The sequence below is a fragment of the Haplochromis burtoni genome, unplaced genomic scaffold (genome assembly GCF_018398535.1).
Source record: "Haplochromis burtoni strain Fernald_Lab_line unplaced genomic scaffold, NCSU_Asbu1 Contig_3, whole genome shotgun sequence".
Classification (NCBI taxonomy): domain Eukaryota; kingdom Metazoa; phylum Chordata; class Actinopteri; order Cichliformes; family Cichlidae; genus Haplochromis; species Haplochromis burtoni.
In genome coordinates this window covers 1,880,522-1,895,496 of record NW_024582364.1, presented here as the reverse complement: position 1 = coordinate 1,895,496, position 14,975 = coordinate 1,880,522, and the positions used below count along the sequence as shown (strand labels likewise).

The window sequence follows — 14,975 nt, the reverse complement described above, 5'->3', positions numbered from 1 at the left end:
GGGGGGGGGGGGGTAGGATTTTGATTATTTGTGGCTTTTACCTTGGTCATGTGACAGCTGGCGTCGAATGGGAGGACATGGTGAGCCTTGACCAGAGGGAGCTGTGGATGGCGCAACAGATATAACAGCAGAGGGTGGAATAGGAGCAGCTTCCCGGTCAACACTGGGGCTGACTGGCTCATCTATGAACACAAAGCATTTAGTGTGAACACACAGATGCAGATAAACATATATATTCTATAATATGATGCATTTCCAACTTCAGTATCTGTCTGCAAGAATGTACGACTGCTGCGCTATGACTCACTGATCTGTATCTCAATAACTATGATCTGTGGGATTTAGAAGGGGGGGGGGAGAGAATCACTCTTTTTGTGAATCCAATAGCTAATGTGCAGCAACACATCGTCATCTAATGCCTTTTCCTTTTTAGCAGCAAGAAAGAGAAGGAAGTTTTTAATTCTCAAGTACCACCCACTCTTGGCACATCAAGTCTGAAACTGCTCAGAGTACAAAGCTGCTCTCGGCAGCCATGGGGCTTTTGGAGCTAAATTTAAAAGCAACTGTTCTAGTTAAAGCCTGAGCCCAACTTTGAAACGGGCCAACGGAAAAAGGATGTCACCATCCCCTTGAAAAGATTTCTTCAGCTACTTTGCTAAAGTTGTTTCCATCACTAAATTTAAAGTCTTACATCTTTTTCAAACATCTGATAAGCTCAATATAGGAGGAAGTAACACTTCTAATAAACAGCACTCTGCATGCAACAGCTCATACTCCTGACAGACAAGAAGAGGGTGGTTCTAGCTAATCCTAAGCAATTTTCCCAGAAACCCAAAATAATCTGCAGGACCTCCATGATGGAAATTTACTGTTTCCATGATAAATTCAGTCTATTTAAAAAGTCATCTTTTTAAATAGATGGAACAAATCTGATAGTTATTCAATAAAATTCACATTTTTAGCAGACTGATACAAGAGGTAACAAAACAGAATAGAAAGTACCAGCTAATACTGTCTAGTCAAAATAAGAAACTATATTATTTAAGTAAAGTGAATTTATCCCCCTGTTTCAGTCTGAAAACAAATCCCTTATAAGTCTTTGTTATTGGGTATTGACCATTTCGCTGAAGAACAAAACTCAACAAGCACAAACAACAGTAAAGCCCAAAACAAATGACGCAAAATCTAACTGCAAATAACAGCTTATCCCCTCTCACCGATCCCCTTTCTACCATTTTCTGTGATTTTTAGAGAGACACACGAAGAGGCAGACAGATGGACAGACAGATCATAATACATACATAAAGAGAGACAGATGGAGGACACACAAAAAGACCCAGAATGCAGAAAAGAAACAAAGAGAAAAAAAAATTGTAATACCCGTCCCTCAAAAAAATTGGGACGGGTCCTCTTAAAAATCAAAAGGTCATCCATCTGCATTTCATCAGTATTGTCTCTAGAAATGTAATAATAGCAATATCCACATTATTCCACAACATTAAACAGAGTGACTGTTCCCTTTATTTATGATTATTATATTAATGCAAACAATTACATTTTGACCGTTTTAATTCTCATCAGACTTAAATGCCCTTTTTAAAATGGCAGACACACATAGGCAAAAGCAAAACACTGCAAGAAACTTGACATACACTTAACATGTTCATAGTAAGATAGTTACTTTAGAGATAACAACAATTTAATCATCACAAAATCAATTTTGTGACTATTTAAGTGTAATGTATCTGTTTTGAAGGGAGAACATCCAAGAAAACAATGTCTCAGAGAAATTCAATATAATCTAAAAGGCTTAAACCATCCTTCACTCTGCCCTGGTTAAATCAAACATCCCACAAACACACACTAAAAGCCGCAAAAACTGATTAATATCATCTTCCCAGGGAGATTAGTTTATCTGTAAACACAGACTGCATCTCCCCACCGCTATATTTACACACACCGAATCAGATTAACAGTGAAACCATAGGTGTCAGTTAACCTGCAAGCATTGGAGTCAGCTTTCCATCCATCCACCACTTGTGAACTGATTTTTATTAGTGCCTATAGTGCTAATGCTATTCAACCATCTACAGTACTGGTACTACTGGTCTGAACAATGTTACTACGGTCTGCGGTTGTTGCCATGACAACGAGCAGCAGCACAGCAGCAAGGCTTACTACGGATTCTCTTACCGATGAATGGAATGGAGTCCAGAGACTCGTCCAGGTTGCTGGAGCAGGAGGTGTTACACCGTTCCCCAAGGAGGCGCATTTGGATCTCTCGACGTGCATCGTTAGGAAGCCAACACGCCACCACATCGGCCGTGGAGTCACCTCCATCGTCATTGACAGCCAGGATGTAGGAGGGTTGCCGGAGGGGGCTGGGGTTCTTTCCAGATGGAGGCTTCTCCCTTAGAACCACGATACTCTCGGAGAGGCTTTGCCCATTTACTTGACTCTGGGAATCTGAGTGAGGTGGCTTGAGGATGCTAGGCCTCTGGGGCATCTCTTTGGGAGCAGAGCATGAAGAAGATCTGGGTCCTACCAATGCTGCATCTCTGCCTACCTCAACAGGTTGTATGGTTTCAGCCCGCACCCTGCTTTGAAGTTGCTGGAGAGCTTGGCCTGCAGGGCTAACTTTGCCTGAAACTCTTTGGTCAGCGAAAGAATGTTCAACACTTGAACTCTTTGCAAAATGTAAGGGTCTGTCAGAGAGCATGGGTGAAGAGCGAGTTTGAAGAGAATCATGTCCTTTAGTATACAGAGAAGGGACTGGGGGCCCCCTCATACCGCCACTGTATCCCACAGAAGGCCTGTAGACCATGGCCTGCCTGGGAATGGCTTGCCTACTGAGCCTCGTACCTTGGTCTGCCCTTCCATATCCCCCTCTCCTGTCACTGGGCCGGGCCAGCTCTGCAGGGTCCACATAGTCTGTGGATCGGGCCCGGGATTTGTGAACTAGGCCATCTTGGGACACGCTTCGAGGGGGCCAGTTCCTTGCATTACTAATCCTCTCTGCACTGCTCATGCGATCCTGTGAGGCACTGCGAGGGGCAACTTGAAGGTGGGGTGGAGGTCCTTGGTATGACCGGTCATGGGAAGTACTCCTTCGCCGTATCACCTTAGGACCCCAGTCTCCCCGCATAACGTGATGAGTAGGGCCAAAGCTGGCCTGACCAGCAGCTCGTAAACTGTCCAGCCTCTCCTGGATAGTCCGACTACCATGAGAATGGATCCCTTTGTTGTCAATGTACTCCCTGTATGTCTGGTAAGTGCGCCAATCAATGCTCTGGTGGTTTCCTGGGTAGTTTGACACCTGAGCTCCATATGGAACCATTCCAGGACCACCGGGATAGACATCTGCCTTTCGAGGTTGAGGATACTGGGCCAGTGACCCAGGCCTCCCCCTAACAAAGGCAGGTTCCATAAATTCCATCCTGTGTGCTGGAACCATGCGCCCCATATGGGCTGTATTATGAGGAACTACCACTGTCCTCACACTGTCATTGCGCATGCACACTGCTGTTTGGCTCTTAGGATACGATGCCAGAGGTGGTGTTGGGGGCACAGTAATCTCCTTACGGTACCCATGGTCTGGAGGTGCTGTTGGCGCTCGGCAGACCTGCCCCACCGAGTCTGTCGGCTGGGCCATGCCCGTAGGCTTACAGTCTACTCTGGGGTAGCATACTGAAGGTGGATCAGGAATGTGACAGGCATTTCCCCTGTAGCTACTGTGGCCACGGAGGTAGGCATCCTGGGAGTAGGCCTAGAAACACAGCAACAGAGAAATGTTTATAACAGATGAGAACAAGTAGCAATTGCAAAGTGTGCATAACACACGTCAGTTCGATACTAGCTACTTACAGAGAAGTCAAGCGTGATATTACAAATGTTACTGCATGTATGTGTGTGGGCAGTGCATGTTGCAGTGTGAGTGAACGCGGAGGCGTTTCAGGCAGTTCAGCTGTGTCAATGCTCTTCATCTGCTCCTTATTTAGAATTCTCATGGTAATAACGTAGGCTAGTACAGTATATAAACCAAAGAAGAAAATTTTTAACTAAAAGAAACAATGTTTCCAACACATCATTTTATTTTTTTAAATGGTACAGTGTGGTGTACTGGTGCTTCTACAACATTACAGCCTGTGTTCTCCAAGCTTGTGGTTACACAACAGCTGTCCTTTTTAGTATAAGGAAAAATGTCTCGCCCATCCAAGAAACAAACATTTACCACAAACGCTAACACCAAAAGATAATTGGCAAATGGTGCACAAGCCTACTGAACTTATTTAGCCCCAACAGTGACACTTTCTGTAACACCACTATATTAATAAGCTAACCGACTGGTTTATGGGAACAAAATTGATAACATAAAAACTGTCATAAATGGACATAAATGTGGAAAGATAACCAATGTTTCCATTTACCCACCTCAGACTGACAGATTACAGCCTCAGACTGACAACCGGTTCCTATCGCTCACAGAGAAACTGCTATATTTATCCCCCCTGGTTATTATCCAACGTTCGGAAAACCATGCTCCATACACATGCTAATAAAGTCATTTCTAATAAATGCAAACCTAAACATAAAACTTCTTCTAGCACATTAAACTATGTGCTGTTTATCTGGTATACTCAGCATACTGTACATACAGCAAAGCATGAGACCTGTAAAGGTATGAGGACTTTGATCCCAACAGCCTTACAACCTTTCATAAAGCTGTGTGTTTCACAGAAATCACTGACTGACTCAGTTCTTCCCTTTACAGTTCAGAGGTCAATGGCCTTTATCAAACTAATGACATCTGACATGGAGAATGAAGAAGGGGCGAGGCCTTGCTGAGATGCCAGCTGGATGCCTACTGAAGTGTTCAATCTAACAGGTACTGCAGGCACAGTGCATCGCCCATTTCTACAGTCTACACATTTCAATCATGAGCACGGAGCTGAGTATTAAACACTCATGCGAGCCAACTGAAAAGCAATCATGTAAAACCTGAAGTCAACATCCAGCAGTAACAATGACACACACGCATGACATATGCAAAATGATACAGCAAGCACAACACGTCAACATCAAGAGGCTACCCAGTGTTCTGTTTCCTTACCAGATTAGTAGTCTCCAGAGAAATAGGCTGCCATCACAGCGTGAGAAAACGAGAGCGTTAAGAAATCATGGGAGAGAGGGTGGAAGAGAAAAAGATGCCAGCAGAAGAAAATGCACATGTTGGGAGAAACAAAACAGATTCATCGGGGAGAAAACATGAATCAGCCATAGCTGGGCTTGACATGCTAAAAATATACTAGAGCTGCAGTGGCAGTAGAGAGGGATGAAGAAGGAAAGATGAAGCAGGGGGTTGCCACGTTACGACCTGCCTATGCCAGTCTGTCCTGGGTGAGGTGACAAGAGCAGAAGCTTGCCTCTCATGCTGCTCTCATGTCTTCACGGTTTTATCCATATTCAGCCAGAATATTACGCTAACTGAACAAGGTGCCTCCAGTCTATGTCTCCCTCTCCTTCCCTTTGGTACTGCTCACATGACAGAAGCAGCAGCTGCTGATTATACATTCAGCTGTGATGGTACAGCTCCCCTCCCACTCCATCCTCCTCTCTCCCTCTCCCTTAGCATCAACCTGTTCAAAACACAGGGAAGTCAGCTGATTTTATCTTCTGGTTTCAGCTCATCATTCATCCTGTTCCTTTTATTTCCCACTCCGCTGTATTTTCTCCGCTTTCACGGTGTGCCGTCCTCTTCCCTTTTCTGCTCCTACAATGTTCAATCCATCTCTTTGCTAAGCAACTGCTGCCTGTCTCCAAGCACTGAGTGTGCTGCCTCCTAAAGTGTAACGTCTTGCTGCCAGCACCTCCAATAATCCTCTTGTTCTTATGGACAGTTCCTATTCGTGCCTACATCAACATATTTTTGCGCGCGCGTGCGTGTGCGCATGTTTGCCATTTGCAACACTGCAACCATGGATTTAACAACACACGTGTTTGAGGCTGAACTGTGTGAATGATTACAGATGGGAAAAATGGAGGCAGGAGGGAAAGAGAACCTATCAGGGAGAAGGGGTGGAGTGACAGTCAATTGGTTACTAGAAAAGAACTGTGGGAGTAGTCAAGGGAATGTGACCAATAATTTATATCTCTCTGATATTTACAATGTTAATTCTAGTCGACTCATTAAAATGCTATACATACAGTGTAACGTTTTACATAACTTGCTTGTTCTGGGAGAAATGTGAAGCTTGCAGAGAGATGACCATTTGCTAAACAGGATTTTGATATTGCAAAGGTGGATGCCAAAATAAATGATTCATTGAATTAACCATCAAGTTTATTATGAGAATTTAATCTAGCCATAAATGACCCCTAAGGAGTTTTTCTAGGTAACACAGAGAGCCCAGCTCGTTTATTATCTAACTAATGAACAGGATGTCAGATAACAACAACCCCTAGGGAGAGTATTCTTTAGCTATTTGACAAAGCACTTACAGTAATTTGCTATAGATATGAAACAGATGAGTACACTTTCACTTTTGTCTGACTGTGTAAAATGCACAGTAGCTTCAAAGAGCTGCCTGCAGCATGCATGAAAGATTAATGATGAGATCTCAAGTGTTCATAGGTATGAGGACTTATCTCTGCACGTTAAATTGTTTTGGGGACATGCAATACTCACAAAGAACAAAGACAAAGGCAATATATGAACCCTAAATATTGAGCTGTGTGATTAGCACACAGGGTTCACCTGTTTTTGGGTGAAAAGCTGGAATTACCACCATTTTTGTAATACCTAGATCATTACTAATCAATTTTTCCTCCAATCAAAAACCGTAAAAAGAGACAACCAAAAAAAACAAAAACAAAAAAAAAGAAAAAGCTGGATTGATTGCTAATTAATGTTAATCAGTCTCACAAACTAAAATAACAGCAATAACATTACCAAATCATACAGCAACTGATTCCAAAATATAAACTTCAAAATACTGTATTTGTTTACATTTTAACTGGGACTCTCTTGTGTTTAAACCTTCTCATTTTCCTGACTCTTAATCACAAAGTGCTGCCACAACTAAAGCTGGTTTTTAGCTCACATGCAGCTTGGAGGGAGGGCATTAGCTTCCTGTTACCAGTGCCGCTTCATTGACACTGGTAACAGGATAAGCACTGATTAACTACAGCTGATATAATTCAAATGTGATGTCGGCCCTTTTAACCAGCAAAAATGCATTGCATGTGCTACCTATAAATGCAAACTATTCTAACATCGCCAGAATACTTTCTATAGCGATCTTTAAAAAAAAAAATCAAAAAAAAATCTACACCTGATGCATGCATGTTTTTTTTAAAAAATTATTACTACTACTATTATTTTAGGAACTGGATCCAAAATTGAACCAAACTATCAGCAACCTAATTTTAATGGTTTCATATTTCTTTCCATAATATTTGAACTCAGTTCCCATTTAGCTTTCAGCTAAAATCAGTCCTTTTTAACATTGCATTTTCTGAGAAGTAACAGTAACAACATGCACAGGTTACTGTCGTGGATTTGAAGCATCACTGCCACTTCTTGTAAACCACTTACTCCACTTTTAGTTGTATTACAAACTAGGGCTGCCACAAACGATTATTTTGATAGTCGACTAGTCACCGATTATTTTTGCGATTAGTCGACTAATCAGATCATCATCCATTGGACGTAAAACTACAGCTTATTGCACCAGCAGCATCTGCTCTTATATAACTATCATTAGCTTACAGCTTTAAGTGTTTAAGGTGCTAACTAAAAATAAAGACAAGATGATAGTTTATTAAATTTTAATGAAATTTGCAGATTGTTTCGGTGAAGTTTAATAAACTCCTTGCTATCTAAAATATAACAGGACACCGGAGTATATTCTCCAGCATCTCACACTTCTGATAATCAGCTGTCTGCTTGACGTTTATTCAGCTGTGTAAAAACTATAACTTTAATCTCAGCCAAACCGATTTACTCAGGAACAAATAAAATACTAAAAAAAAAAAAAAAACCAAACAACAACATTTTTAATTTATCTAAGTGACTCATATATATTTAACCTGAGTCGCGAAAGACGGCGGTGGGTTTGAAAACAATTTGCCGGGAGTCCGGTGTTCTCACGGCGCTAGTGACCTAGCCCCCGGCTAGCTATCGAGCTAGTGGGTGTCACTACCCGATCCGTACCGGAAACCCGATCGGTACCCCGCATGCGCGAAAGGTCTCTACTTCCGGTCGTAGCGTTTTACGATAGTTATGGGTCAGAGTATCTGTTAAGATGTTAAGAATAACAAGTATATCTTAAAATGTTTGCAATAATGAAGCATTTCAGTACAATGTAGACAAAAACGAAAAATAAAAAGAAAGTTACGGATCAGGACTCTCCGATCCTTACTGCGCATGTGTAAAGTCTGACCGTACAAATCGGGTCTACCCGATCCGTACCGCGCATGTGCAGATGTTTTCTTCTTCTTCTGTTCGTTTAATGGCAGTTTACTCCCCAGTGTACGAGGATACCGCCACCTGCTGACCGAGCGAATAAACCCTATTATAAACTGAATTAGCGTCATTACAAACGTGTGTTAAATCTGATTTAGCGATAGTCGAGTGTGTTTATGCTTGTCTGTGAGGAGAGGATTGTTGGAATAGTGATGATGATGTGCGCCATCACTGTCAATTGTCAGTAAACACTTCATCTGGCTGATGAATCTACACGTGAGATATTACAAAGTCTGCATTATTAACTCTGTAATTAGGCGCCATTCTTCTTATTTTACGGCGCTGTTGCTCAATCGGGGGACGCTCTCTGTTGAGGAGAAAAGCATGAATTTCTTTGTATACGGATTATCCATTGTTTAAATGTCCCGGGCAGTCGAAAAGGAGGCAGAGCTGTTGAGAAATGCTAGGAGCTAACTGGGCGCTAACCGTATCATTCAATATTGAATGTCGCAATGTTGGCAAAGAGAGGAAGTGACGTAAGATTTGCGCATGCGGGGTACCGATCGGGTTTCCGGTACGGATCGGGTAGTGACAGTGGGTAACAGACGTCTCCGAAAACGTCGGAGCGCTTTTGAAAATATGTGGTGTCCTGATAAACTGAGCCGATATTTGAGGTTTACACAGCTACATTCTCGCCTGAAAATATGTTAAACGTTTATTTTGTGACCCAGAAAGAATAATAAGAGTAATATTAAAACTAACTAGCTACCGCCATTGTTGGAAACTAAGCTGGGCCGCGCTATGAATTCTGGGACACAGCTGCTTCTTCTTCTTCGGGGTTTAACGGCAGCTGGCATCCTTGTACATGCAGTGCTGCCATCTTCTGTTTCAGTCCGTTATTACACTCTTAAATCCTGCTATTATTCCTGCGTCTTTTGCGATCTTACAAAGCTTCAAACGACACGTCGACTATTAAATCAGTCGTCGACGATTTTGATAGTCGACGTAATCGTGACTAGTCGACAAATCGTGGCAGCCCTATTACAAACAATAAATTCATTATCTAACTTCTACCTAGGAGTAAACAGCTGAGCTGCAGAGAACATTTATCCACAAATGGTGAGAATAAAACTTCTTTTAAAAAACAGTTGATGTCTTTCATTCCTTGGTTTATTTTTAATGTGCATGGTACTTTGTATAAACCCAGATGTATAGATGAAATAAACTCAAAATATATGCGCTATTTAGATTGGCCTGTGTGTCAACAAGTTAAATGTATTTTTTAATAAAGCTTCCTTTACCGCTCCTTTTGGGCCATTTCAGCGGTTCTGTAAGCAGCACTTCTGGAGGACAGAAAGGGTGCACTGGCCTGATTAGGAGGCCTAGATAGAAAACTCTGATGGGATAAGCTAGCTTGCCTACATCTCATAACTGCTGTCCCGACATGAACAACTTAAACTAGAGCAGCTCTGTCACAGAACAGAAGTTATTACAAGGCTAGAGAAGAGAGCACTCTTTCAAAAAAAAACAAAAACAAACTTTTTAAAGCTAATTTTCAAAACAGGATTGCAAAGGAAAACTTACCAGTTGCAGTACATCCTCATCTTTTGGCATTACACAAAGTTCAAGGAAGTCACCACTGCAGGGGAGCAAAAGAAGTTTTAAACAAGGCAAGTAAATCAACAAGCATGAAGCACACAAATTCATACTCAGTCTTACCTGTCTTGGATCAAAGATATAACCTCGCAATAAGCTTTCCCAATGATGCTTGCTCCATTCACCTTCACTATTCGATCACCTGATAGAAAACAAAATCAAAAAGAAAAGGCTTAAGTGACATCAGTGACAGAATCCTAGGAAAACTTCAAGCTCTTTGTGTGAGGGAAACATGTGCTCATGACAGAAAGTAAAGACTTGAGCACATGACTATGACTTCTTAGTAAGGAAAAAAGTAACATAGTAACATAATGAAAGTTTTCAATAAGTGTGGTTGAAGGGTTCCGTATTGACTAAAATCCTTAAAATCATTAGGGTACCCGGCAGAAAGCAGCAGGCCTGGCTTATGTTGTGCATAACAGCGAAAGGAATGTCAAGACAACTTAAAACTGCACTCCTTGCATTTTTGCCCCTATGCTTTCAGTAGGACAATATCATAGAGGAAGTTGCAGACTCTGTGTTACTGTAATATGCCTCTTCTGTTGTAATGCTGTGACTTCCAAGAAATTACACCCCCGTGAACAACCTCTTTTTGGTAGTTTTTGGTAAATAATGATGACTGGCTGACATTTGACAGACCTGTGCAAAGTCCAGCGCCATGAGCAGGGCCACCTTCCTTGACCTGCTTCACAAAAATAGTGTCCATTGGTTCCAGTCTATTTCGCTGCCTTCCTGCTGATAGTAGAGAACAGAGTACACTTATTTATAAACCATATGCAATACAAACACATGAAAACATATCAAATGTATTACAGGGTAGTTCTGAAAATTTACTCTTAATGAGGTTTCCAACTTCATAACAGAGAAAATCCTGACAAAGAAAAGATTTATAAAACCTTCAGAGAAGAAAATCCTAAATGTTTACTACAAATGACAACAATTTCTTACCGAAGTACAAGCAGACCTATGATGTAGATTCATTTTTTAACCTTTGCCCTTTTTTCACAACTAAATCTAAAAATTTGGAAAAACAAAAAAACAAAAAAAAACCAAGCTGACCCCAAGACGTAAAATTGCTTTAGAAATTGTCACATATGAGAACAGAGAGGTTTGTCACAAGCTTTGGAAGGATGCAAACCAACATTATGCCTGGATAGTAAGCTGTGGTCTGTCCAATTCTTTCTCAGTTTTCAATAGACATGGTCATTAACTGATTGAGAGAGGGAGAAAAAAAATTAAACAGGGAAGGGGAGCTTTGTGATTTTAGGGACAGTGATAAAAGAGAAAGAAACCCGTTTGGTCATGCAGCTCCTGTCTCCTAGCAGCTGCAGAGCCATAGAAAGGAGGAAAAAAAAGGGGGGGGGGAGGATACTAAAACTAAGACGAGGTAGAGTGACAGTGTGTTCAGCTGCCTCAACTCCCACTCTTTCCTTATAAACTGAGCAAAAGCTCTGGGCACAGCCAAAGAGTGGCCCAATCGTTAACATTCTGCTAGTGAGTCATCCCAAACTAGAGCAGACAGAAAAGCCAGCATGAGAGCAGGCGTGATAGTATTAAAATACTCCACATTTGTTGTTGTTTAGAAATTCAGACATGATCTTGTAAGACACCTAATGATCATGCCACTGACAGGCCGATAAAGCTAATTATTTTTACACCAGACCAACCTCAAAATTTATTTATTTTTTTCTCCCCCTCCTTTCCACACACCCGTAATTACTCATGCAGAATCACATCCTGGGGACATTATGTAATATAGTACAAGACTCCCATACTGCTACACCAAAAAGAGATGCTCCATCTGGTGGTATTCTGAGAAGTTGCAAGTCCTAATTTCTTCAATGAAGCCATCTAAAAATGCCACTAAGAACATCTAGATGCATGTTGGGAGTTGCACTGAATAAGAGACAGACTAAAACAAATGGCAGTATTAATGTCACCAAGGTATAATAGCTCACACATAAGCTTAGCACCTCACTAATCCCGTTGGCGCCAAACCATTTCCTGTGCATAACCAGTATTTTGAGAAATACGTGTTTGTTTGCTTTATCCAAACGTGGATGTGCAGATAAAGATTACATTCATTTCTCAATGTTCGGCACAGATACACAAAAACAAATGCACATGCCAAAAAAAGTTTGAGTGTTCCTTTAAAAACCTTTCCAAGAAAATGGAAAAAAAAGGAACAGGTTTGGATTGCTCCAGGAAAACTCAAGAGAAGTTTGTGCCCACAGCTGACTCATATTTATCTATGCAGGTTTCACCGTTATGTTAATGAAGACTATTAAAATATAGTGCAAAATAATTTCTAGGCAAAAACTGAATAACCCACCATAAATTAGCTTCATGGTTAAAAACAAAAATATTAATGCCTGTCCCCCATAAGCAGTTTTAAAAAAGACAGAGCTGTGAATGAAGTAAAAGGCAGCAATGATCAGATCACTGGTGAACCCAAACGTGACCCAAGCCATGACAGAGCATCTTTGTCTTGGGAAGAAGCGGACTCTTGTACAATTTGTGAATGGATGGTGATGTGGCACACCATAACCACAGCACATCCATAACTCGGATTCTTTTTTTGGGGGGGAGGGGGGGGGCCTTGTTGGTTTTAAGTAAATTCACATTTCCGTCTTCAGAATAACAACCAGCCTTCATCTGAATGATCAGTTATGTCAACAGCAAATTAGGGTGGATGCAGTGTTTTTAAGACTCACTGAGGTCTAATTACCAAATAACCCGAAACCCGATTTTAAGGCACAAAACTATGTTTATTAAACTGTTTAGAGACGTTGGGGATCGTCCTAAAGGTCATTTTCTTTTTCGGATAGTTCACATATACCAATTCTCTTGTTTGTTTTTTAACATCCTTGTATGAGTTTCTATTAACTTTAACATTTAACCTGGATGTGGTAAAGGCTAGCAGCAATAAGACAGCCACCCTTAAACATAAGTCTGTTGCTGTAATTTGCTGTTTTCATCCATATCCATTAAGGTCAAGTTCCTTAAATGACTTAAAAACTTTTGAGAAAACTCTTTATGATTCGTTTTACATTATTAGTGTTTCCATCACCTTTTCATGTGAAGGTCATCTATGCAATGAAGCTCTTTCTGTAAGTAATTCTACTTCATCCAATTCTTCCCACATTAATTTGCCTCCTACTGTTGTCCCGACAGATTTTTTTGCAAAAATACACAAAACTGATGGGACCATTTGCACAATAATAAAACTGAGTTGCACTGTAAATAAACCTATAGAATACTGCTTTGGTGTATTTTTATTCTGAATAGAGAAATACACGTCAAAAACTGATTCATAACAACAACAAAAAAACATCAGAGGTACGACAGTGCAGCTTTATCCTCCATGTTTTGGGGAGGCAGCATGTTTGTTTGCTTGCTGACTCAGACTGGACTGAAAAGCCCTCAGGTTGGCTTTTTTCTTGCTGCCTGTGAGCCCCTGTGAGGAGCATTATAAAACTACCGGGATTCTTTAATATTCTCCGGCTTACCTGATCCAAAGCAGCAAAGCCCTGGGCAGAGCGCTGGGCTTCTAAAGTGTTTCAATTTTTGGGGGTGAAACAGAAATAATATACTTTAATGGCACCTTGCTTTCCTGTAATGTTTCTTGAGGTTTTATATCTGAACAATAAGCAAGCTCAATATCTGCTGTATAAAGTATCAGAAAGTGTTCATAATAGTTTTATTAGAATAAACACCTAAGAAATTAGCTTGGAAAGACATCTCTGATTTAAACAGTAAAGTGTTACAGCTTGAAATTTCTATTTGGCCTAACTTGTTGAACTGTGAAGGGAAAAAAATACCCAGAGGTGATTTTCCTTTTTAAAAAGACTAACACTCTTAAAGATGGCCACTAAAGACATTCTTCAGAAATATTAGATTTTGTTCATATTAACCACTACACACTAACACTTAACAACTTTAGATCGTGATCTTCTGAGGACTTTATGGGGCTTTCCATTTTGTAAGAAAACAAAACGATTACTTGTACATTTAATAAATAACTTCAACAACTGTTTCACTATATCACACTTTAAACAAAGCATGTGACGTATTGGTAACTTCAGGCTACTCCGGTTATTCTGGTCACATACCGAAAAGGTAAAAAACAGTAATGGATTGACATACGTCTGCCATAGACAGGGTGTGAATATTTATAACGAAGAAACCAAACCATAACACTCACTGTCAAACACAGCTTGTTGAAAACTGAGACCATCTCTTTCTAAGGGCATGAAAAAGGCTGAAAAGCAGCCAGAACAAAATGTGTAGTGAGGAGAGTCAGAGCAGGACAGAAAGAGGTGGTGCTAAACAAACCTTTCACAGGAACTACATTGTACCCAATGCACTTCATGTACACATAAAAAAGGAAAATCTTGGTGTATTTTACTGCATATAGTAACTATCTTTACATAATATAGTATTTAGGGTTTGTTTTTTTTAATTACCAGTCTGTTCTTCTTATTTTTTTCTACTTTTGTATTGTTTTCTAATACATCTCTAATTCACCTCTTCCTTTTGGCCCTTGTGCTGCAGTAACAAGCTAATTTCCACAGTGTGGGATTAAATAAAGTCTATGTCTACTCACTACGTTAGAAGAAAAAAAAAAAAAAAAAGAGCTGAAGGGTGGATGCAATTCAGATGAACTGCTCCGATTCAGCAGTACTGAAAGGTAAGAATAAGAAGAAACAGCTGAATTTTTCTGCTTACCTCTGCGGCCATGATCTTCCTCCTGTAAAAGCACAGAAATCCTCAAGTGACTTTGCTGCTCATGGTCAGAGTCTTTTCAGTACTAGGCTTTTTGCTGACTTAATGCTATCTTATGTGATAAGAGGCA

At 40.6% G+C, this 14,975-nt stretch overlaps 1 protein-coding gene across 1 annotated transcript in view; it reads right to left on the bottom strand.

Moving 5' to 3' along the window:
- Positions 1-14,975, bottom strand: part of arhgap21b (Rho GTPase activating protein 21b) — a gene marked incomplete in the record, with an annotated part of 38,381 nt that overhangs the window by 11,367 nt on the left and 12,039 nt on the right. Inside the window, 7 exon segments of the mRNA XM_042219226.1 lie at positions 42-182; positions 2,194-3,766; positions 5,111-5,137; positions 10,049-10,103; positions 10,184-10,262; positions 10,760-10,855; positions 14,849-14,870. Of these exon segments, the coding sequence (XP_042075160.1) occupies positions 42-182; positions 2,194-3,766; positions 5,111-5,137; positions 10,049-10,103; positions 10,184-10,262; positions 10,760-10,855; positions 14,849-14,870 (1,993 nt within the window).